We start from the raw sequence: 25,779 nt of genomic DNA on the forward strand, positions 1-25,779 counted from the left end.
TTCGCAAAATTGCGGACGCGTTGATTTAATTACGTGGTTTTGACTTCCATGCGTTAATTGTAATTGTAATTACAGCGACAGAAGGACAATGACTCGCAACACGAAAGTGAACAGAACCTAAATGCGCTGTTTCCATTTAGCCCGTAAACACATTTGTTAACTGTTACGATTGCGTTCATAACGCATCGAGCTTTTTCCACGAATTGCAATGCATATGTATACACATATCTTGACGTGATGAACGGGAAAACATTTGCGCAGGTCGTGCCTGGTCATTACTATTGGCAGCAATGTTTATTATCATTAACATTATAAATTAAACTGCTACTGCAGCTACAGTATTCAGCGTAATTACTTGAATTCCTCATTTGTTGTAAAACGAATGGCGTCTAATGGCCTGACAGCAAGAATTACGTTCAGTGAAATATGTTTTACCAGTTGTCAAAGACGATTTTCCACATTGATTTGTCAAACATTTATCCGGCTCTAAGACGGCAATTGGAATATTATTTGGGAATGATAGGTTATCGAGTTTATTTTATACACTGTCCCGGCTAATTAACAAATATAACTGTTTTTAGAAAAAAATACTCATAATTTTAATTATTTCAAGTTCACGCCTCATGTGTGTCGTGATATATGTTTTCCACTCCGAAGTTATGTCTATCAACGCCCACGTACTAAGTTCAAATCACTGAACTCTGTTGATATTGAGTTCAGTGGTTCAAATGAAGTGACAATAATGGTAGAGATAAAGTTGCGAGAAAAATCATGGAAAAGTTAAAGAATTTTTAGAATTTTTAGAATTTTCATTAAAACTGATGATGAAATGTTGCACAGTATCAGCTAATTAGTTATAGCATTATATCTGTCCACGTGTGACTCAGTTACGAATGAAAAACTTAAATAGGCAAATATCGTTTATGGCAATTCATTAATGTTTTTTTTTTTTTCACCTTTTCTCCATCATTTTAGTGTTCATAGTTTGCACACAAAGTATGTGAAACATTGTAACTTCAGTTCTAACAAACTTGGAAAAGTCGAGGAATTTTACAATCTAAAATTAGTGGCAATCCTGGTAAAACACATTTCGAATTGAAATGACGTCCGAATTTTAAGCGAGAAAATTAGCACGACACGAACAGATCGCATTCGACACGTCGAGTGATCGTCGCTCTCAGTCTGGAACAGGTTTCTGTTGAAAGACGAAATAGTGTCGCGCACCGTGGCAGCAACGTATCTAATAACGTGAAAGGTTAAATGCAAGCAATTAAGGAACGTTCTAAGGAACCTTGAAACGGTTAGCATCGGATTGGATTCAAGCAATCGAGGAATGGTTCGTTATGCAAGCTGCTAGGGCAGCAAACCTCAGGTGCTGTGGTACTATTGTAGTCCCAGTCATAACGGAGACTGGGAAGGCACCCATTACGCAGTTTGCGCAAACTTGTTTTCATTGACGTCAATTCGCGGTTGTTGGAACAGTTTCGCAACCCAGAAACCTGACGTCGGTATCTGGCAAAGAGTCCTTGAAGTAAGGGCTCATAATTTTTCCGGCGTTGTCAGCGATTTTGGTTCATCCATGACATCCTGATCTACTCTGCATGCACAAGTATAGTCAATTAGCCTAACATCCAAAACGAGATGGTTGTTCCTCAGCACTCTGTTTACTGTTGAGAAAATTTTTATGTTAATCGGTACGTGTTACGGGACGTGCAATGTTTATTTATATCTTAGATGCATTCAATATTACGCAGAAATCGTGGTTGTAACTCTGACTCAAGGTTGTAACAAAAACAATTTTCCTGCAGCGTTGAATGGTTGTGGTGCTTTTTTTCCGAATTTTTTTTTTTTTCGGTCCTATCGTGAAATTTTGTTGGAAATACAAGAAAAAAAAAAAAAAAACTCCCTGAAAGTTTGAGCCCTTAATATTAATATTGAGTCCTAGACCAAGGCGTGTAAAGATTTCCCATTGAAAATACACGGAAACTCTGATTTTTTAATTACATAAATTTCTGCTGTCACGCGGAGTTTCTAGCAATTTACTGATACTTATAGCTTTAATTTATGGATATTTATATTTTATATTTTTTCATTTCGAGCTGCGAAAAACTATTAATTAATTATAGCCTCTTACGTCCAATAAGAAGTGCGTGTGTTTGTTTCATTTTATTTTGTATACAGGAACATTGATTCTGATGATACGAGCAACTAGTATTGGATAAAAATACAACAAACTGCATTTCGGACAGATGTTACTACTAATTACAACTATTTACGTGCCTGAAAATATTTGATTCAAGATTTCATACACATATCGTTTAGACGTTGATTCGTTGATTGCGTTGATCTTACAATTAGCGCCGGCTAAGCATGGCTTAAAATAATCGATGTTTTAGTCATTCCTACTTAGCGGTGAATGCGGTGAACTTCTGTCAAATCTGTGCACCTGCAGTTACGTTCTCATTGGGCCATCGTTTATCTACGAAATTATTATCATTTTCTTACTTACTAAGTACCTATTTCATATAATCAGTGAAAGATAAATGAATATTTTCGCCTGAAATTGAAAAATATTTTTAATGGAACTGTAAATTATCAAAAAAATTTTCCGCCATTAAGACTAAGTACTGAAATTTACTATTTCCGCATCGCATCAAATCTGTAGCTATCCAGTGAAATAGCGACCGGTTATCAGTGTTTGTTTCTCCATGACATATTGTTTGAAGAATCAGAAAAAAGAAAGTTTGATTTTTTCGACTTTGAAACTTGAAAAATTCACAACTCCGAAATTATGCATAGCGCGTTGAAATAAAAAAATACCTGTCAATTATTTGTATATTCAATATAAGAAAATAAAATATATGACGTGATTTTATTGTTCAATTGTAAATATGATATGGATTCACCCACACACAACTCTAAGAGAGTTTTAACTTGAATCTAACGTACGTCCATTTTTCATTTTCTTAGAAATACCACACTTATTGCGGCTGGTGTTAGCTCTGCGGCTCATTCAGTTACTTCGGGAAATCAGAAAAAAGATAATTATAATTACGAGCCATGCGCCCAATCTGTGAGTCAACTTTACACATATTTATTTCTACCACGCCATCAACGCCCCTCGCAATTCCACATTATGATCGTGACTAAAGTACAAAAGATAGTCAATCATCTTTATAATTCAATGGACTGCCTTGATAGATTTAAACGTTATCGTACATATCTCCAAATATCGAAGTCCACGTATCTGAAATGCAAAAAAGAGCTCAACAGCCCCATTCTATACACAATTCTGAACAAAAATATGACAAGTAATTTTCATTTGACGCAAAAGTAAAGAAATGGCAGGGATTATACGAAATCGCAAAAGTAAATTTTTCACGTTTAAGATACGTGACTTCGATATTTGAAGATACATGGGTGAACGTCGAAATCGAGCAGGGCACCCTCTTTAAATTGAGTTTTCGTCTCTGTTGATCACGTGACACATGTCGACGAAGATGCAGAAAAGATACATAATATGCACAGAAATTGCAAGCAACCGAACACAACTTATACATATACAACCCGAAGTTAGCGAGATGACAAAGGTCAAACGTTCTCACTGCCAGCAGAAAATAGGTGCTAGAATATGGCTTGGTTATTTTTATCGTTTCTTCGAGGAAAAATATTTTTTACAACACACGGAGATGCATTCAAGTATAGAAAGGCAAGATTTGTCTAGACATCCACCTGTACCGTTACAAAGCAGCAAAAGATGAATGAATAAATTTTGCTTACCATAATATATATCATATTATCACATTCAGATGAGATCGTAGAAGATGAGCTGAAGAAGAGATCGAAACTAATCAGCTACCTTCAGGCATTGTGCGAATCGTACTTACAAAAATTGATGGAAAATTTATTCATTATTCAGGAGGTTGAAGGAGTTCCTCGATTTAAAGAAAAGTTGTTGGTTCGCTACTTTGGAATTGTTTAAAATTCAGTAAACCGGCTCGATCGGTAAACAGCAGCGATATTACACGTATACCAATTTCTTGGACTACGAACAATTTTTACTTATACATGATTTTGTTTTCTTTGGGTACTTTTTTTTTTACCTACAAGAATGGGATATTATTAATTGCTATAATTAACAATTGTAACATCGATTACCGTTTTTATCAACTGTTCACAATCATAGTTATTTCTCAGCTATCAAGTTATTTGATTCGTATTCATTTTTGCATCGATTGCGTGCCATAAATGTCAAGTAGATGATTTTGTCACAAATTCGAACTGGGCTCGCATCCTGTAGTCGATAACATTTTCTTTCTTCTTTCTATTTTTAGAAAATATATCCCCATTTTGTCGATAAGAAAATACTCAATAAATATTACTAATCGTAGATATTGGCAGTTTTGTTATTCAATTTTTTAACAATAATAAACCCTTTGTCGGTTATCTTGACCCGAAATTTTTTTTTCCTATTATCGTGCGCAAAGTTCGATTTTGCGCATGCATTTGCGTTCGCAAAGTACCACTTTCCCACACGTTGACAAGAGCGTGTGGGAATGCAACTGAGCGAACGGGGATGTAGCTGAGCGTGCGGGAATGTGTAAGAGTATACGAGCGATTCCAAGGTATATACGCGCGCGCCATCTCTGCGGCACTCTCTTCGCATTAACACGTGCGAGCGATACTTTGACGTTCGTTGTCCGTATTAAGAAAACAGCAGAATACAAAACACAGAACGCACGTTTTTAAAATGTAAACAAACCGGCGCTCAGGTCTCAGCTAAGCGCGCCGGTTTGTTTACATCTTTGTCGTCTGGAATGGACCTGTCAAAACGTGCGTTCTGTGTTTCGTATTCTGCCGTTTTCTTAATACGGACAACGAACGTCAAAGTATCAGTCGCTTCGCATCAGCTCTCTAGAAAGAACAAGTGAAGTGAGAGTGAATAATTATGAATAATGTACAAAGTGATACGGATAGCGAGGCACCAAAAACCATTAAAAATGTATCTATAACCACATCAGAGTCATTAAAAAATATACCGTTTCATTTTGTAAATTGTAACGTTACGATAAATATTAATAATAATTGAAAATAATAAATAAATTAGATTTTTCTTAATTTAATAAATTTATAACAGTTCTATAATTTGTTTTTTTTGGGGCTGGGGGGCGAACCCCCCCGTCCCAGCGCCCCAACGCCACCGTTCTATACGTTTCAATTGTTCAAAATAATTGTAGTGGTCGAACTTTGCGCAACTTAATAGGAAAAATAGTATACGATACTCGTGCGCACATAGGTCATCCCGCACTCGCTTCGCTCGTGCGGGAACGACCTATTTTGCGCACTCGTATCGTAATGTACTATTGTACGCGGTCAACTTCAGGCACGTTTTTCAACAATTACATTTTTTATTTCTGCTAATCTGACCGCACAGGCCTAAAGTTTAATCAATTTAATACAAAAAGTATCTGTATCTTTTTTTCTAAAAGTTCATAGTTGCTGAAACATTGAAAGCGGAATATTATCTGGGACGTCATCGTTGTCTGCAGACGAATTGTTAATATTGGCTAGTAATAATAATTATCATTATTATTATTATTGTTTTATTAAATATGGAAAAATCATTCAAATAATTACGATCAACACGTACTGTAGTATCCATGTCATTGTACGAGTACAGAAGTTTTTTATTTCAAATTCCAGGATCATCGAATCACTTTGTAACATCGGTAGTGACCAGCGGTACGGAGCTATGCTTGCAGACTCGACTACATATTACATATTCGCCACACCAGCTATCCTGCTGCGTCGACATTCAATTTATATACGCAGTATTTTAGGAGCTCAGGCTCGATTGGGCGGAATCTCAAGGCTTTCGAGGAACCGAAAAACTCCGGTAAAATGAGTGAAACTTGCGCCTAAAATAAAACGACAAGTTTTACTGTAGATATATATATTAACAATTTTATTTTTTTACCGTATTTCAAGATTTGCGTTTGTGCATTTACGTGTGTACCTACGAAAAACGGGAAATTCTATATCTTGACATCCCTGCGTGCGACCTTTCGATATACCATTTTACATACAAAATTTGCCTGATTAATTTTTTTCAAATATTCTAACCGGCTGCAACATTGGTGACGAGCTAATTGTTCATTCAAGTTTATCGGTTAATCCGTGTAATTTCACGTCTTATACTTTCGCAAGACAACGTTTCCTTAACTTCTTACTTAACGAAAGTACGTTAAACTTCTTCGACGTCGTTTAAATCCGGGTTGTCTACCACACTCAACATATATACTCCACGATATCTAATTTGTATAACTTATATACGTACGTGTCGCATGCGTAATATGTACGTGCAACCAGCTCGAAAGCCGTTATTATTGCATCGGAAAGTAAGGAAAAAATCTAAAGCTTGAGATGCCTTGCATGAGTCATACGCTATCTCGTGGAACCCCACAATCGATGAGGGTGTGTATGAAGAGTAGTCTTAATCTGAAACGTTGTTGATATGCGGTTGTTCATGAGTGTTGTACAATACAGCTTTCCATCGTCAAAATTATTAACTTTATATCATCGTGTGATTTACTAGACAGTCATACTGACGCACCGAAACCGCAATTGCAGCATACTATCAATTCCTGCGTATTCACTCACGTGATACAAATGAGGTGAGTGTCCCAATTATTGAGCTTTTTTGGTTGCGATTTCTAGCGAATTCCAGCGATTCTCTGTCTGATTTGATTTCGGATGAGATGGTTAAATGATTCCTTAAGCGACCAGCCTCTCGGTGGTATTTCGTATCCCGTCACAAGGGTTTTAATAACGCACTCTTCCCTCCACAGAATAACGCATAAACAGCGAAGGCACGTCTGAGGCCAATACTTCAAAAAAAAAAAAAACGATTAGCTAAATTTAGATGAGCATATAATTTTCTGTCTTTCGTACCGCACTACAAGTGCCACCTCCCAGAACATCACTTACGTTAGAGGGAACCAGATATAGCAAGGCAGAGGTCAGGGACCGGGTCAGCAACGTTATACCGTCAGCCAGAGGACAAACTATCGTAACCCAACTCCAGGTGGATGTCTGCAAGGATTGAGAAGAGGGTCATATTGGCGCGAAGCGCAAGGTACCAATACAGACCTCCAATGACCAGACTTATCGGCCAGGAGCCGAACCGCCTTGATTATCGCTACAGCCACTTTGATGCGTCGGCGTCGGATACGCGAAACGTCGACGAAACTTATCAGCCAGGAGCCGAACCAACCCTACCGCCTATTTCGCCGTCAACCATCAAGTAAGAGCATGTTTTTCCGATGCACATGTCTGGTCGAAGGATCGCAGCGTGGTCACCAGACCCGAGTAGTAGGGGATCAGCCATGTCAGACTGGTGAGTTACGGATGAGAGGGCCGTGTGGTAATCACCACGACCAGGTCGTCTCGGTACGATGGTGCCGTGGGGCGAGTACCGAGCTGCGACACAAGAGAAATGGACTGGGTGGGGAATACAAGCATGGCGAGGAGCAGGCAGCGTCTTTCTACGTTTTTAATATCGATATCGCAACATTGAGTAAGATCATCGTACCGTCGAATACCATCATCACGAGGGGTACACCTCCCCCTCTCGCGCCCAGCGCGAACCAGCCGACGACAAACCCCCTCTACATATCGCTCAACCGATCGACAATTCAAAGTACCATACCTATTGACCCTTTTTACGTGTACTTGCTGGCTCAATTGGGACCGACCAGGAGAAGGATAGGATCACGTGACAGCAGCTCGCCAAAAATCGGCGAGGATCGCGCAGAGCATCCCTCGACACGACACATTCTGCGTCCAGTGGTTATACCGTTCAGACGTGTTTTCGCTTCATAGTAGTTTCTTTTATCGCACCTTTCATATCTTGTGTCTCCTTCCGCTTCAACTGCTCTCTGCTGTATTTTCTTTTCACGTAAGTGAGGTTTTCCAAATTTATTTGCATCGTATCTTGTCTATATCTTTTACCTATTTTCTCTTAAGTTTAATTGATTTGAAATGTGATTCAACCAATGCGACGAGACGTTTTGCCTCGATCCGACACTTTAAGGACGTTGCCTACTCCCGGCGGAACTGCCGCTTGCAGACGTTCACGCGATGCAAGTTTTCTCCGTCATTTACAAAGATATCGAACTTCTATTAGAAGCATTTTGAAGGCGTAGGAGTAATCTGTGCCGTATATTTTTCCGAATTTCGAATTTTTTTTTCAGAGTCGTAAAAAACAGCAATGAAAATGAGCAAATTTCCCGTTGTAATAAAACGAGAACGAATTTTTTTTTCACAATTCTACGAAATACACGGCACAGATACAGGAAAAGTGATATTCCACGCGATCGAATGTATATATTTTATTTATTGACGCGCCATTACTTTTGATTATGTTTCGTACCATAGATTTCGCTGATTTTTCAATACGCCTTATCTATCAATTTCTGATATACTCCTACATGGCTAACTCAATTTTCTTGATTTACTAATTTTCTTTTGCATATCTATCGATGTATATACATATATGTAACACTTTTAATTTTTCCTGGCGTGGTTGAGAGGTTGGGACGGGATAGGGTGGGTTTCTTCATCGCAGCGACTCCCACGTGGTGAGACCTGGGTCATTGATGGCAATGTATTTGGTAGGGATGCGTGATTCTAGATCGATCCACTCAAGAATCGAACTTTTGGGTCGAGAAAATAGATCTTTTGTATAGATCATTTACTAATCGATTTTTCTAGAATCGATTCCAAGTCTGCAAGGATCGGAAGGTTCTTAAATGTTCAATTAAAAAAAGTTTTGAAAGTCTATTTTGGCGTTCTGTATTTTATGGATAATATAGGTTTGAGAATAGAAAAGAATCGACCAATTTCTAGCGCTGAATAAATCTAATATCACAACTAATAAAAAAAGGTTCCCACCTAGTCGGCTGGATTTGTGTAATATGTATATGAGAACTATTGCTGTGATAAACAAATATGACCCAAAGCAAACTACTGTTAAATATCAAAACTGTTGAATAAGTACTACATTTTTGTGACACGATTTTTAATCTTCAATATAGCTACCGATTTCCAGTTAAACTAAAAAGTAAAAACAACGATCAATCTTTTGTGTCCGATTTTTTGGCTGAGTCGATTTTTCCAAAATCAATTTGGATCGATTCTGAGAATCGATCTTTTGCTTGATATCGCCCATCCCTAGTATTTAGTCATGAATTAGCTAACTGCTGTTTCGGGTAATTTCTCTTGTAACATTTTTCACTTTCCTGCAACGAGTTATGCAATAGATCTCTTGAAAACTCGAAGATTATTCAATGATTTCTGCAACTTATTATTATTTGCATAAGCAATAAATATTTTAAATGATATGAATACGTGCGAACCTCTCCTTGGATAAACGTACCCTAATCTCATTAACCACGCGAAACGCATACGGGCTTCCAGTTATATTCCTCGCACGTCAGAACTTCAGAACGTTCAAGTGCAAGAAGACTGGTCCCAACGGATTGCAGAGTGGGGGGCCATAGAACGCGAGGGGCATAGACTTAAGTCCCGCCCACTCTTCCCCTTGGCCGCCTGTGTGTGTGAATTTTGTCAGGTTTAAAAAATTGTAATTTCGAAACTGATCTTTCGATTTTTCTCTTTCAAATTTCACCACTGGCTAACAAAAAATCTGATAAAAATTCCGAGACTCTTTTTTGTATCGGCAATAACACATCGTACTAAAAAATAATCAAAATCGCAGGGGGTGAGGTACAGGGGCTGCTAATTTGACGCGAAGTGCTCGAAATATTTGCCGTATCTTCGATAATTGCTGTAAATACGTGTGTACAACGTTATATCGTTGCAGTAAATAACCCTATAATTAGCGCTCAAGGCAAGTAAGAAAATTACGCTTGCTTGTGTGAACTGTTGGTTGTGTAACTCCCCACGCATGTAGCTTTACCCCCACTGCGCACACGCCGCAAACGTCATGGTTGGCAGAAGGAGCACTGTCGACCAACTATACCGAATTCAATTCAGAAAGCGCCCCGAAGCTCCTGGTTCCGGTCGCAGGAGTTTCTCTTCTTTTAATTAACCCGGCCGGTTCACTGACGAAAGCTTGGTTCGTGTGTTTTTTCATGATTTTGGTGACAGGCGCAGAGAATATTTTAACGATAAACGGAAACCCGACAATTCGTTGACTTACACCGGTTAGAGTCGTCAGCGAAAATTGAGAGACTGTAAAACACGCCAAGCTTTTGTTTAAGACACGATCAAGTAAAAGGGAGTTAAGAATAAGAAGAAAAAAAAACAAACGTTTAATCGGTAATTCGACAAAACTGAGAATCGGAGGTTCACCTTAAATTATCGAAGAACAGTTGAGTTTATCTACATCGTCGTGACTGTACCGAACGATATAGAGGATTTTGGATAAAGTTTGTGGATCGTTGAGCAGGTGAATCGTAAATCGAATAAAATTCTGATCTATAATTTTAGTCCTAAAGTGTATTTCGAAAAGTGATGCGAGCGTTGAAAAATTTGAAATACATTTAAATTCCACAAGGTTGCGTCAGTTTTTATTTCTTAAATTAGTAACTGTCAGTGTGAGCCAAGTTCTATAAATTTCTTAACGCTGCACTCTGTACAGCCGCCAGTTGTACGATTAGTTGGAAAAACAATACTCGCAGTGATAACGCCTAACCCTGACATCCGTCCTAATGACTCAAAATTATATGTGTTCAAACAAACGGCAGATAAGAGATGGTGAATTTTACTGCGGAAAGATTTTCAAATTCGAAGAAAAAACAATTCCGATGCAATTGAAATCATGCACTGGCTTTGAATTATTATTGGCTACAGGTTTATCGCTTCGAATACGTCAAATAAGCAAACATTAATTTGAGCCCAATTTCATTATTTATCACCGACGGTTTCAGACATCTTCGGCAAATGTAGAACAATCGTGGTGCGATGTGATTTAACGTACATGGAGCGCCATGGTGAACGCGTAGATGACCACTTTACTTTGATATGAAGTCGTAAATACATTAAGTACTCGCTCACTTTGAAATACCCCGATCAACTTTCGAGCCGCGCTTTAAGAGGGTGCCAAATATCGAAGTACACCTACTTTAAACGAGGAAAAGGGCTTAACAGCTCCGCTCTATAAGTAATTCTGAACAAATACGCTCCGATGCATTTTCATTTGATGTAGAAATAAAGAAATGGATCGGATTCTAGGAAATCGTAATTAGTAAATTTTTTCAATTCGTACCAATATCAAAATAACAATTTAATGTTTTAAATGCAGTTAAGCCAAATCCACCATCCACACCAAGTACACCATCTTTTCTGAGAGTTAAAACTAATCGAATAGTCGGATAATTACGAATTCGTGTCACGCGAATGTACTAAACGCGATTGCCAAATGGCCTTTTATCAAATGGTCGGATTAATTAAAGGCCAATTTATTCTTCAACTTCAACTCTGCTAACCGCTTACTCAAATCTCTTTGTACCATCGTTATCGCACTGTTAAATATTTCTGTATAAAACGTCTTACTCTGTATCGTAAGTTTTATTCGAATACGAAACAATTTTAATTCACCACACATTTTACCATTCAATTTACTACACAATTTAGTAAATTCGAATTATTATTTATTTTTTTTGTACTTTTCCTATAAAATTTTAGTAAAATCAAAAATTTTCAATGTAAATGTAAGATAAATACATAGTAGTTTACGTCGCTGCACCGAATTTGTAAACTTGCAGTCTGATTGCACCAATTTTTACCAGTGCGTATAAGTTAAAACGATAATTAAGAAGCACGATGATGTGACCCGACTCAAGACCTAATCTCAAATCTCGATTGAACGGGTCACGGTTTTTGAGTAATGATTATATTTTTGCAACTTGTATCTGTTCAAGTTATAGAGTGAGGCAGACCGGCAGTGTGAATATACAGAAAAAAATTTGCCACGAAGTTGTGAAAAGTTCTACGAAGAACATGATAGGACGCCCTAAGTAAAGCGTCAACGCACTCGCTGTGCTTAAGCATTTCTTGTCCCGCCCGACTGTTCCTTTCATAGCAAGTAATTGTTGAATAAAGAAGGACGGATCAGCCGAAATAACAATCGGTTTATTGGTTCACAGAATGCCGCGTGAAAACGTAACAGAGTCCGTGGACCCAGGAATCGTTCCATCGTCAGAGGATACGGCTAATCGTTGTGCGAGCATCGACAGGGCACGAATGAAGCCGTCAACGTCATTTGATTCGGACAACTCGTCTCGAAGACGCAACTCCTCGAGATCATCGCCGGAAAGTTCTGACTCCGAGCAGACGTCGTCCGACGATGAGTACGACAGTGAAAATGAGGAGTTGAGTGACAACACGCAAGTCTCAGGCATGACAAAGGGGTTGAAGGGGCTCAATCTGAATTCTGCGAGAACGAGCACCAAGGAGAATGCACCGAGCGACGGTGCATCCGATTCTGAATCAGATTCAAGTGGGGATGAAATCGTGGCGCGAGGTCCGAACATTCCTCGTCGTGCAAGCAAGAAGCGCTCAGAACCCTACCATCCGAACGACCGTGGAAGAATCGAAGGAAATTACCAGTCAACCTTAAATCTACACGACCATACTTTGCAAGAAGCGGTCAACTCGGTATACAAATCGGATCCAGTGCTTTTCGATGGACTGGTGGCTAAACTGGTGAATAACAATACTTAAGCCAGTTATAATATGTTCGAAATTCTGGGACACTTGATCCAATTTCACTACAAGTTTCATTTGAAAAATAAGATTCCTTCTCCAAACGTTTCAGAATTTAGTAAAGTACCACATTAACTTTGTAGTTTCTTATCCTAGTCAAATTGAAGCGAATAAGTATGTTGGTTACGTAGGAAATAGATCAAAACCACCTAACGATTTACCTTACGATTATTTAAAGAGAATTTGTGAAGAATTTAATCACGCTGCAAATCAACGAATGACTGTTCATACTAACGTGTGTATTCTACTTTACAAATATCCAAAGCTCTGTGAAACAAATTCCATTGAAGCGTTTGGAAATGACTACAATTGGACTCCGGGCAACTTATCGAGAAACATGGCTACAGTTCCAGATATACACATTGAGCAATCAAGCCCAAATAACTTCTCGCTTACGGTAATGTGATATTCTATTGTAAATTGAAGATATGAAAATTTTTTAAAACAAGCCGGATTTAGATAATTAATAATTATTGGGCCAGTTTTGATAGTCTTTCAAAAATATTTTATAGCCTTTTCAGTGGGAGGGGTTTCCCTTATCACCATCGACATCGCAAATTTGCGACACCCCGAATCATAGTCCAGAAGGAAGTTCTAGCCACTGGAACCCGGACGAAAGCACCCAATATTTGTTCCATAACTCGCCAAAAAATAACATGCTCACTAGCTGTAGTGATAAATGGCTTCCGAATGGTAATAGCGTAGAAACGCAGAGCAATTCATCAGGGAAACAATTTTTCATCGACTCCCCAGGCTCTGATTACCAACTAGAGTCACAGGTACTTACCGATTTTATCGACGCGGAAACCTTCCGGAACTTGCCCCCATATAACGCCTTGCCGTCGCCGAGTCCGATAATGGCCGATAATACCTCTATTGAAACCAAAGTTTTAAACTGCGACTTTGGCAACAACGAAAACACAATTGGAATTTACCATCAGGTACCCAACATTTCGTCTTCCCCGACAAGTTCAGATACGAACGGTTCTCTTCCATCCCCGATTCATAATCAGACAACTCTGAAACAAATCAGCATGACAGGTACCAATGGTGGAGCAGTAACATACTCCACAAATCAACAATGCGAAATCCGTTTTGACAGCGACAATACCTGGAATTCGACGAAATCCATGCGATCGAAAAATTTGCCACCTACGAAATCAAGCCAAACAGTGCCGAGGACTGAGGGTATTTTTCAAACCCCAAGGAAACCCGCGAAATTTCGAGCCACAACGGCCACACGGTAAGATTGGAATTTGTCTATACTATCTTAAACAACGTTGCAAATTTACTCCACACAATTATTTGATAAGACTCACGGAAAAAAACTTGTGTAATGTAGCAAAGAGCCGGACTACGTGGCTTGCTTAAAAACACCAACAATACCAGGTTGCGACAGTCTGATGGAAAATGTAAGCAACTCTGCAGCATCTGAGGCCGCAAGTGAGATGATGGATTGGAAAGAAAGCTACAATGCCGCGGGCGACTCGTAAGTAACTCACAAACGGACGATAAACATTTCAGATCCTATGAAACAAGGGTGTTTCGGTAACACTTCTTCCTCCGTTATTTCGGCACCGATGAATCAATTGAATAACTTTTCTGCAGGACCCTAATGGCATTAATACGCAACCTGAAGCCAGATTCGAAACCCAGAATCGTAGCTTTGGTGCGAAAGATGAAAACTCGACCCGAAACTTTCAGTTATAAGAACCGATTCGGACACGATGCTCTGTACTTGGCAGCAATTTTTCATCCCGAGCTTCCGGAACTAAGTCGTTTTATAGCAGAGGCCTGGATACAGAGCATTACCAACTCGACGATACCTGTCGACATCCAGCCTACTAGATACGACACGCATGACTCGGTAAGCAAAACTTGAGCTAACCGTGTTTCCCGGAGATTCGATCAACGCGATAGACGATATCGAAGCGGATGCTTGTTTTTGACAACCGACTACGATTCAATTTCAGGACACGCTGCTGCATTTGTTGGCGGCTAAAGGAGACAGCCACGCGAACATTCTCAAAGAACTTATGTCGGTCGGGTCCAGTATGTTCGATGTGTCGGCGATAAACATCAAAGGTGCGTCCGATCGCTGTAACCCTTTTCCACACTGAATATGAAATTTGAAAATGTTTAACCTGTTTCAACATGGCCTACATTGTCTGAACAACTTTCTTTCGATCATTCACAGGGAAGATACCTCTTCATGTCGCTGTGGAATGCCACAGCGAGGAGAAATCTACCGTAGAGATATGTAGATTGCTATATAAGCCAGATTTCTATTGTGACATTGAGCATATCACATTGGAGATGTTAAAGAAGCAGAAATTAATTGAGGTAAATTTAAACACCATCTGTCTCAACTACTCGGAGTTCTGATTTGTTGATTAACCTCGTAAAATTGCGTTAGCAAACATAGACGTTTGTTATTTAATATTTGCAATTGACGCTTCGCAGGTTATTCTCGGTGAATGCGGTAGCAATACGTCCAGCACTGGTAACTAGATGGGTAATAACCTTACAGGCCATGAAAGTTTATCGCCTAAGCGGTCGGATTGCCGATTGCTTATTGACCCCGACTGGAGGAAAAGGCTACGCTTACAAGATTGATACCGGTTCTATCTGAACGGGGATGGTTTAAGAAGAATGTGTTGCGTGAAGAACAGAAAACACAGTTAATGTAGCTGCTGAAAATCTCACATTACGAAAATGCCACAAGCATGTAATATAACATTTTCATCGTACGCCGTTTAACCACTTAGCAGTTAGGTGAAAATGAGATTTTTTTTAAAGGTTTATCCTACAATTCAACGACCTCAAAAACAAATTACAGCCAAATCGGTGTAGTAAATGTATGTTGTCTCTTTTCAAACGCTCACATCAGTGTTACGTCACAAAAGTGGGACGACTATTTTCTGCCCATATGTGTGTCACTGACAGTTAAGGGGTTAAATCTCCAAAATTAAATGTTATGCGGGAATATATGAATCTCAAACCGGCAGCAGATGCCGGAACGGCTGACCGAACTAGGGTCTACCCTATCTACTCGTATGTTAAAGTGCTAAGCTTCCGAAAGCTGAAAACCGAATATCGCCATGAAATCCGGCACACATATTCTATTTGAATGATTCAATATTTCGATAAATATTGCGAGTCGCCCAAAAATTCTTTTAAGGGGACGCTTAGATGGGCAAATGGAATGCGTGTGCCCAAAAATTTCATGGCAAAATTTGGTTTGCGACTTTTGGAAGTACACGCTGTTAAGGCAACAAACGTGTCATCGATCGATAGTTGAGTCGATTTAATTTTATTTTTATCTCAGTGCAAAAATACCTACAAGCCGTAATATTTTTTTTTTGTTTTAAATAATATAGAGTCTTAAATCACTTCAGATGATTTAATTTACAGTACTCCCTCCGTAATTTCTCTCTTTATAATTTCTCGATGAATCAGCCCCGAGGTGCGGAAATTACGGAGAGAGCATTGTATATATAATGTACAAAGGACGAGAGCAGTTCCATAGATATATTTTTATATACCACTGGGATGTTTTCCTCGCTTTTAGATGCCTCCGAACAGGGAGTAAAGTAGTACTTTTAAGTCCTAGGGAGTAAAAACGACTTTTACTCCCTTCTCGGATTCTCAGGGCTTAAAAGTGGAAGTTGCTTTTTTTTAGTCCTTGGGACGCGTGGTTGGGTTGAGTTTGGGTTGAATGTTATACGACTCCATGAGATATGTCGGCTCGGAAGCTCGGAAAACATGGCAGGGGGTATATAAAGTATCGTGTGCACCTCGGGAGCAAGCCATTTTAAAGCCTCGGGCAATTTTACTCCCTTGGTGCACGATCTACTATTTTAGATTCGTATAACGCTGAGTATTTTTATAATAACCTATACACGCATAGAAGTACAGGCAAGCGTTATTCATTGTTTTATCAATTTTACAATCGACTTTCGCTATGTGATAACGTATGCCGATCTGCTCGTATAGTAATGACCAGAGCGTCATTCCCACGCATCTGTCACCCGTATTGAAGAGAATTTTCCTGAGATTCTTCAAAGAGAAACAGAGCCGAAAAACTAACTGTATGTAAACATTTGCGAAAGAAATAGAATGACTCGATTGATTTCCTCGTGAAGAATGCTCAACGCGAATGAATATAATACCTTAATTCGATCATTTGAAAAATTCAACTTGATCGTATGTTTCGCCTCGAATCAGATTATAAATAATATGTATAACAGACGTGCATTTTCATCGCGATAATGTGATTTCAAGTTAAGGGCTGTAATTATTGACGTAGATAAATATGTGCCATTCATTCCACAGAACACAAAAATTTTTGTCCTTACATACAATTCGAATATTGTTATTCCTATTATTATTACTATTAAGATCATCACTATTATTATTATTGTTAGTACTCTTATTATTGTTACTACTATTACTTTTTCCACTACTATTATTCATCTTTCTCTCTCTTTCCTGTGATATATCGTGTTTCTGTACCTTATTTAACTGACGCACCATCAGAAACGTGTGAAATTGCATTTTCTTGGGTAGACATATTTATGACATATGACATAATGACCTTCGAACTATAGTCACACGATTTTTGACACGTGGATGGTTCATTTAAAGTATATGTTTACTTTTTTAATATTTTTTATTCAATATTTATATATACACAATATGGAGCATTCCATGTCAGTTCGACCGGTAATTTCTCCTCAATAATTTTTATTCTCTTCACAAATTTTTATACGATTCCTCAGTCTCAAAAAATTACTCCTGAATTTGTTCAGATTTTTATCTCCAATCGCGAATTTTCTGATTATTCAAACTCATCTAACAAACGGCATTTTTTTTAAATCTCACAATCAAATATTATCAAAAATCGGGTTTTTTTCCTTCTATGTTGTTCTAGCACTTTAAAGATTATGAAAAAACAAAACACCGCGTTTCAACGTTCAGTTAATTTTTGAATAATCATCAAAGATTCTGTACAGAATTTTTGCAATTCTTTTCTTAGATACAGAATTTTGTTAATGTTTGAAAAAAATGTTGTAATATTGAGACATGGTGTTTTGTTTGTTCGAAATTTTCAGCGTTAAAAAAAAAAAAAAAAACAATAGTAAAAACTACCCATTATGGGACAGGTGTGAAAATGATCGGAATGGAAAGTAAGATTTTTGACAATTATTTGAGATTTTCACAAAGTGCCATTTTTTTAGATGGATTTGAATAATCATAGAAAATTCACGATTGGAGATAAAAATCTAAAAAAATTCAGGTGTGTTTTTTTGAGACGGGAGGATCGTATCAAAAATTGTGAAGAGAGTCAAAACTAGTGAGGGAAAATCATTGGTCGAGTTGCCATAGAATGCCCCATATACACATACAAACTATCAGCATGGGGTCATGTACCAAAAGATAAGTTTCTTTGTTTCAATTTTTTTCCCTTTATGACTATTCACGTTTAATTTTTTGAACGTTTATTTGATTTTGTACTTTTTTAATAAATGGGTTCAATCTGCTATTGCATTTGTCTATTTTTTTGAACCCTCAGGGGTTTAGCTATGTTTGCAACGGTTGGTTTGCATCGAGGCTGATTTCATGGATGGAAGGTACTGTAAATATGACTGTAAGTTTTACAATACGCAGGCTCATGAAAATGGAAAGAATATTCTTTTCATAAAATGTCTACAAGCCTTTCGACAATTTCTCAACGTCGAATACCCTTACAATAGTCAAAGTTTAATTGAAACCTTACTGATGCTAGTCTTCCTTTCGAACTTTCTGCACGTAACAACGTTATAATTAACTGTATTTGCCATTCTGCGAATATCTTGAAATATATTACGATCGCTTATTACAGCGACTCTAGTATTTATACAACGTTTAGACACGCCGCTTTGCAGTTTTTTTTTCGATCGCGCATTTGTTATTTTGAAATAGATTTCGTTTCAGGGAATAGGAAAATAAATGTAAAATTAACGATTCATATATTGTATAATTACAGTGCAGTGAGAAAGATTCAATTGGGGGGGTGTTTCAACCTTATTTGGACGGTTCACAATGCGTCAAACATTCCGCCGCAGTCAAACCAGGTGGGGAACTGGGAAAATCTCGCAACAGCGATTTAGTATTTAGCAGATAAATTTCCAGCCGCGTGTTCGTTTCATAGTGTCATTTTGGTTTCAAATAGATCATAAAAAATGAGGATATGAAAAGGGAAATACGTAGCGTCTGCTTTTACATTCGATTCCGTATAATAGAAACGAAATGAAGATTGTAATGAAGAATAAGAAAATAATAGATAACTATCAAAATGGTCAGCGATAATTCATTATATTTACCGATTAACGATGTAATTAATTTATTTCATATTTCATTGTTTATCGCTATAATTTTGATTATCATTGTCAGTGGCAGTAAGCGGAAATGAATCATACGCGGATATTATTTTTCCGCAAGTACTGACGTAGTCTGCAATGTTTTCATTTTAAGTTTTGTAATTGGATATCACAATTATCCGGGTTTTCGAACGGTGGTTTAAATAATATTATGAGCAATTCCTCGTCGAGTCTAGACTAAAATCTCGGCTTCAATAAAATATTGCAGTATCTTCACGGAAAAAATATAATGTAGATTTCACATCCCTGTGGTGAATATAAGTACGGTTAGTATTTTTTTTTAGTCAAATCAACGTATCAATTCTGGTAGATCTACCTAAGCATATTGTAACTCTTACTATTGGTTTTTTAACTCTTGTTATCCGATTAGTAAATCTTGCCACAACGGCTGTAGATTAAACTCCAAAAAAGTGCTGTACATGGATATATTCACCACAGGAGATGTAAAATCTACAATATTGTTACAAAGGGTGAAATCACCCGTTTTGCCCCCTTTTTAATGATCTAGTAGTCATCATAGATAAAAGACGTTTATAAACCTCTTATGTCTTTCAAAAGAATAAGGTTGCTGCGTCAACCAACATTATTGTAAAAACAGTCTGGTTGCAGACTTAAAACGAGAAACACATATTTCGCAATTAAAGCTTTTTCACAACATTTTATTCACGCTTTTGATTTTGACTTGATAAACAAACTCGCGGATCCATATTTATTTCCGTAACGCCAAAGAACGTTACAATATTTTTCTATCCGTGTGAATACGAGTCGTTATACGGAAATTTCCAAATACCCATCAGCATGTGAATGAGTAACGCGTTCGCGTAAGCTCAAGAAGATACAAAATAATCATTAGTCGAATCTTGTTACAGGATGCGGGAAAACGAGTTTCCGACTACAGCCAAGGAAGTTAATTAACCGCGATGCGACCGAAGTTCGATGCAGAGACATATAAACCACGGCCATCACTTGACATGAGTCAGTCATTGTAAAAAGCGGTGCATAAAAGCTGTCCGTTATAATTGAGTCAAATCTTACAGTAGGTACGAGTGCAAACATCGGGTATATCAATAAAGTATTTATTCGTCACCCCTTTCACTGTGCTTCGAACCGAACAGTGCGCGGTCGATTTTTTTATAATATAATAGTACATCAGCGTAACGAATTCGTTTATAAAAATGCATTCACAATAGTAGAGAATACATTACCATCAAGGAAAAATTTGACAACTGTAATAACGTGTTAGAAATATCCCCGATTTTAACCGAGGGGTGCAAACGAGAACGAATCCAAAGAAAATTATTCGTTGAAAGAAGAATATCGTATACAATATACAAACAAATAAATAAATTCAAACAAGACGGGTTCCGAAATAAATCACGATGAAGATCGGGTTAACGATAACAATTTGTTTCACGATAATTGCTGGCTTGAGAGCAGAGGATCCATGCGACAAGGATGAAAAGCGATGGCATTATAGCTGTCCGGCGGACAAGGTACGTCACCGAACGGTCAATTTTTCAATGTAATAACTATTTCTTAAGATACGCAGGATGTGGGAAATCTAAATTACCCAGTGCCAATCTTATTTTATTTCAGGATAACGACGACGTTTCCATGTATAACTATTGCAATGATTTCGACCCTGTTTCGGTCCGAGTAAGTTCTTGCGTTTCCGTGACTATATCGGAAACTGGAATCGGACTGGAAAACGAGGTGGAATCCCTGACAGTGGAAAACGTGACAAAAGAATTGCAGCTCTCAACGATTTTTAGTGTACAAAATATGAGGCTCATAAAACTTTTGAACATCGGTAACATACCGAATATCACACACTCCAGTTTCACAAGTGTCAACAGAATAGGTCAACTTCATATAGAAAATACGAAAATCGAATTTTTCCATGAAACCCTAAAAAAAATCAACATCAGTGAATTTATTCTGATAAACGTGACGATCGAGAAATTGCACGCCCTAGAAATTTTCGACGTCGAGGGACTTAACGTAACGTTTATCAACTGTCGGATAACAGTCAACGGAGGTCCCGTCCAGCTCGAGAACTCTAAACATGGATCCATCAAGCTGGTAAACACAATGTTCGAGTTCGAAAATTCGGGAAACATGAGTCTGAAGGCAGAATACGTCCAGGTATTGAATTGCACGTTTATCCGCGCCTCCGTGAACGTCATCGGCGATAACATCGACGTAAATGACGTATGCGGCGACAAGGCGAGCTCGGTGACACGCCGATATACCAAAAACCCCGAGAATAATGGCACCAAAATACCTATTCGGATATTGGATCAGCCTGAAAAAGCCAAAGAAGCTAGAGGAGCAGCCGTGGGAATTAGCTGTAGCTTATCTTTATGTCTCGTAGCAGTCTCGTACATTCTTACAATTAGGATGTAATATGTGTAATGCAAAGGCTTGAAACTCGGTGAAAGAAATTCCCAAAGTGGAACTCTTGATTCTAATCAATCGGTATTACATTTTTTCTTTTCCTCTGGAAAAGCCTGAAATTGATGTATTTTATGTATAGACAAGCGTTCGAGGACGAATAATCCCTACAATTTGAAAACTCTTATAAGAATCTTTTAAAGATACTTATACAATTGGCAGTAAAAGTTTCAAGGAAAAACAACTTGTGGTAAAAAATCTGGATTGGATTTCGCTGATAATTTTTTACTTGGTCATTCTCTGGGTATTTGATTTTTGTCATATTCGTAATTTGCGCTCCAGTTTTCGATGTTTTCAATTTATAGTGTTTGTATATAAATTTCAAACTCAGTAACGATCTTTATTTTCCGTTTCTATCGTTTCCATAATTTATAAACGTGTAATGGTACGATACTTGCTTGGTAGCATTTAGCAAAAATCTTATCCAACAGAATAATCAGACCGTCCGTTTTCGAAAAACATAGTAGAGCTCGACCTATTGACATTTTTTATGTTTATTTTTATTTGTTATCTTATAAGTTTTTTCAAAAGTTTCCCTGAATCTTATTAAGGTATTTGATTTGCTTGCAAAAACCGTGGGCCATATTTTTTTTTACGCCTGCCGCTTATATTGCTGACCATTCGTTATTACGTAAATATCTATATTTTTAGACTAAGCAACATTTCCTTCACATTTTTAATCAGTTAGTCATAATTCAATATGTATTTTTTTCCTGATCTCCTCCACATTTAGAACCCGAATGGGTAAAATATGTTACTGACAATGAAACACTATCAAGAACATATAAGCACATTTTTACATCCTTATACAGGGTTTGTAACTCACCCAAGCAGTCTCAGTTTTTATTAAATTAAGTAAGTAATTCCTCTTGCGTGGCTAATTTATTTTCATCATATTCATACTTCAATACTTTTAAATTGATATTGCCTACTAGTATATCTTGAGAATGATCACTACGCAATTGAATCCAAAAAATAGATTTCACTGTTAAAAATTCGGAAAAACTTTATTCCATGCATGGAACAATCCATAGAAACCGCATTTATCACTATTATTAGGGTTCCAACACGGGCTTAGAATTGTTTAGAAAGTCTAGGTTAGTTATCTTCATTTCACAACTGTAATAATATAACGTACATGTGCGACGAAATTTTTTCAATAAAGTTGTGCCATCGGGAAACGATTTTATTTTATTTCCGGATCTTTATAGGAAATGGTTTCCAACATCTACAAAAGAAAGCTTCATAATGAAAACTGGTTGTACGTACCACTATGAAGCTCTAGATGTCTGCATCGTTCCAAATTCCTGACGCCTCAGCTTGTAGATCGATTGCTTCGGAATGTAGGCTCAGCGCATCTTTCAAATCATTAATATCCAACAACAGTTGGCTGTTGCTTTCTTGTAAGCGACAAATTGTCTGTTTGTACATATTCAACTGACGCTCGTGTTCCTCTTGAATATTCTGAGATGCTTTGTCCCTCGGTACATACATTCCTGTAAACGTGTCAACGATGAAAGTAGGAGTTGCAAAAATTTGACTGATCTACTCAATTCGACTTTAAACAACTTCAGGTATTAGAAATAGTTGAGAATCAACAAGATACGATATTCTAAGATTTATTTTGAGGCCAGTTACCGTTTTTATATTTGTAACGTATTCCACATATTTGGATGGATTTGAAACAGTTGCTAAAATGTCGACAGCTTTGCAGAGTAAGATTTCCGAAACATTTGAATACATACCAACGGATTTTTGCAGCTGATCTCGCAGTTTGTGGCCACTTTGCTGTAAGCGTTTTACTTCATGAGCGTGCTGAATATCCTTAGACTGTAGCTGTTTCCTCAATTTCACTGCCTGAGTATAAATAACACAGTATTTAGTGCAGGTAAGTTAGGCTTCCAAGCTATGTCTGTCTGTAATATTACCTCGTCCTTCTCGTGTTTGAATTCACGAGACAGGGATTCGCATTTGACTTTCAGTCGTCTTTCCCTTTCCTGAGATTCACATAAAAGATACTGCTTCTTTTCCAAATCCTCTTTCAGACGCTTAACATGATTCTGGAGAATGAAAATATTTGAAGTAATAAGTTATTGGAGAAAACGAGCATATATTTCTATCTTGAAAGGAGATATTTTAGAGTACGTGTTTGTTCCGAATCCATTTTTCAGCAACGGTATATTATGCAAATGATTAATAATATTAATGATAATTACGATGCATTTGTTTCGAGTTACGATAAATTGTACTCCAAGACTGCAGAATTTGCAAAATAGGATGGTGACTGAAAATCTGACCAACTAGTCTTTAAAATTTATCTGCGTAAAGTATGTTTATCTGAACGGAACAAATTTTGAGTTCAAGTTGAACCTTTGCAAAGTTTAGTAAGTTTAGTTTAATAACCACTATCACTCACCTATATCCAGTCATTGCTGCATGTTTAAAGTAAAAAATTGTCATAAGACGCAATTGCAAAGAGAGGTCAAGATGTAAAAACAGCTTCAACTTACAGTGAGACTAGAATTATCACTTGCTGTTCTGTGTTGCACATCACTAGCTTGTTCATTCACCCTCATAAGCATCCTATGTTCATGAACTAAGCCCCAAGATGCGTTTATAAGTTTGACGCAAGTAGATTTTATTGATTCCAAGGACTGAGATTCGTCGATGTTCAATGCAGTTGGAAGAAAACCAAAGGACTCAAGTTCCTAAACAAGATTAAATTTTTTCAAGCATTACCAATCCGATAGTACTTCTAGCAACTAATTCTGTGCGGAAGGCAAAATCTAGTAAATTTAAAAAAAAAACTCTCGAGCAATTTACATAGGTCTTCGATCATCATTACAGTCTGGATCATGCTACTCTTAATTTCATCTCGATTATCTCCAACCATAAAAGGAAAAGTTTACATGTGCTGATGCTGAGCTAACAATAAGTTCACGTTTTCAAATTGAATCAATTGCTGCGTCTAACGGACATAAATTCTCACCTCTGAAAGAGTGGAAAGAGCCTCGCTCAAATTGTCTAAAGTACAAAAATGAGCTTCCTTGGGAGATTCTCTGTGCATAGCCATCATGGTTCTAAGACTCCTTAGAGATGAGATGGCATCAGAATTCCTTTCCATAGTTGTACAGAAGATTCAAGAATTCCTATAATAACTCAAAGACAATCGACAATCAAGAATAAGGTAAGAGTTCAAAGAATATCTGTAAATTTGTTTTCATTTTCATACACATGTGGCAGTGGATTAAAACCAGTAATAGGACTGAAAGAGAATTTAAAATTTTAACCATATTTCCAATTGCAGAATGGTTTAGTCTAGTAGACTGTCAATTTTCCCTCATGCAGTTTTGAATCTGGTTCAATGTAAATGATAACGCTTAACTAGGATCATAATGATCAGCTGAGGTCTGGTAATCAGTAAATTTAACTTTATGTGGCTAGCTAGACTGTTATAGGTCTATTCAGAAGTGATTAAAACAATAAATACAATAATAATCAGCAAGATGTACCTTTTTCAAACAAACGACGTTATAATTGACGCTGGGGTAAGTATAATGAAAATTAAATTTAAAAAAAAGCAAACAAAGAGCGCCTAGCATTCGGGTACGTCTAAATTAATGTCAAATAAACATATACATTTAAGATTTAGAGGGTCAAAGGTTCGCCTGCTGATATTTGTATGTATACATAGGCGGCATCGCATCCTCATTTTACCCATCCCCATTTAACGAATTTAACTATTGGTCCACCACACATTGTACAAGTCATACATACGTGTGTGGGTGGAGATACGAAAGTGAGGGATCTGGAGTACGGGTACAATTGCGGGTACGTTTGGAAAACATTATAGTTCTCACAATGTCCACTAGTGCAGCGCTGACGTTGCTAAGGTCAGGATTTTTAAATTTAAGGAAGGGTATGCCGTGATCACGTGGTGTAAGCAATAAAAATCGGATGCCATAAACCTGACCATGGAGACCAGAGTACAGGAGTCCGAACGCACGTGGCGGAATCGTCGAAAAGTGGTTCGTGAAAGTGATGAAAGATCTTGTAGTTTGGGATGTATCCGCAAGCGATACCAGCGCCTGGTTACGAATAGGATACATACGTG

General features: G+C 37.7%; 3 protein-coding genes across 9 annotated transcripts in view; 2 read left to right on the forward strand and 1 right to left on the reverse strand.

Annotated features, from left to right (window-relative positions):
* The window catches only part of LOC124303425 (afadin- and alpha-actinin-binding protein-like), a 53,900-nt gene extending 28,328 nt beyond the window's left edge, over positions 1 to 25,572 (reverse strand). Inside the window, exons 1-7 of one of the 5 annotated variants that reach the window (XM_046760606.1) lie at positions 25,178 to 25,436; positions 24,655 to 24,814; positions 24,176 to 24,373; positions 23,594 to 23,725; positions 23,411 to 23,522; positions 22,935 to 23,161; positions 307 to 1,667 (exon numbers count right to left, since the gene is read on the reverse strand). In XM_046760606.1, coding sequence (XP_046616562.1) covers positions 22,947 to 23,161; positions 23,411 to 23,522; positions 23,594 to 23,725; positions 24,176 to 24,373; positions 24,655 to 24,789 — 792 coding nt within the window. In that variant the 5' untranslated portion in view covers positions 24,790 to 24,814; positions 25,178 to 25,436 and the 3' untranslated portion in view covers positions 307 to 1,667; positions 22,935 to 22,946. The other 4 variants (XM_046760607.1, XM_046760605.1, XM_046760604.1 and 1 more) reach the window with 4 other exon arrangements.
* On the forward strand, positions 6,653 to 18,332 carry LOC124303419 (uncharacterized). 3 transcript variants are annotated; one of them, XM_046760589.1, is made up of 10 exons: positions 8,065 to 8,117; positions 10,535 to 10,538; positions 12,171 to 12,729; positions 13,055 to 13,186; positions 13,302 to 14,032; positions 14,132 to 14,278; positions 14,398 to 14,656; positions 14,763 to 14,874; positions 14,987 to 15,132; positions 15,253 to 18,332. In XM_046760589.1, exons 3-10 carry the CDS (start codon positions 12,172 to 12,174, stop codon positions 15,298 to 15,300), a joined length of 2,133 nt encoding a protein of 710 aa, XP_046616545.1. In that variant the 5' UTR covers positions 8,065 to 8,117; positions 10,535 to 10,538; position 12,171; the 3' UTR covers positions 15,301 to 18,332. The 3 variants fall into 3 exon arrangements, with proteins under 3 accessions (XP_046616543.1, XP_046616545.1, XP_046616544.1); XM_046760587.1 differs by lacking the exons at positions 8,065 to 8,117; positions 10,535 to 10,538 and adding an exon at positions 6,653 to 6,674; XM_046760588.1 differs by lacking the exons at positions 8,065 to 8,117; positions 10,535 to 10,538 and adding an exon at positions 10,047 to 10,471.
* LOC124303424 (uncharacterized) lies at positions 19,323 to 22,838 on the forward strand. Its single transcript, XM_046760602.1, has 3 exons — positions 19,323 to 19,345; positions 20,081 to 20,704; positions 20,808 to 22,838. The coding sequence occupies exons 2-3, from the start codon at positions 20,591 to 20,593 to the stop codon at positions 21,615 to 21,617; spliced, it is 924 nt and encodes a 307-aa protein (XP_046616558.1). The 5' UTR covers positions 19,323 to 19,345; positions 20,081 to 20,590; the 3' UTR covers positions 21,618 to 22,838.
* Positions 25,573 to 25,779: the final 207 nt, after the last annotated feature.

Source organism: Neodiprion virginianus, chromosome 4 (assembly GCF_021901495.1).
Source record: "Neodiprion virginianus isolate iyNeoVirg1 chromosome 4, iyNeoVirg1.1, whole genome shotgun sequence".
Lineage (NCBI taxonomy): Eukaryota > Metazoa > Arthropoda > Insecta > Hymenoptera > Diprionidae > Neodiprion > Neodiprion virginianus.

Bases quoted from the DNA above. Each gene is read 5' to 3' on its own strand.
- LOC124303419 (XM_046760587.1), top strand. The intron at 13,187-13,301 runs GTAATGTGATAT...AATATTTTATAG, and splicing joins CAAATAACTTCTCGCTTACG to CCTTTTCAGTGGGAGGGGTT. The intron at 14,875-14,986 runs GTGCGTCCGATC...GATCATTCACAG, and splicing joins GTCGGCGATAAACATCAAAG to GGAAGATACCTCTTCATGTC.
- LOC124303424 (XM_046760602.1), top strand. From the start codon at position 20,591: ATGAAGATCGGGTTAACGATAACAATTTGTTTCACGATAATTGCTGGC. The intron at 20,705-20,807 runs GTACGTCACCGA...ATTTTATTTCAG, and splicing joins ATAGCTGTCCGGCGGACAAG to GATAACGACGACGTTTCCAT.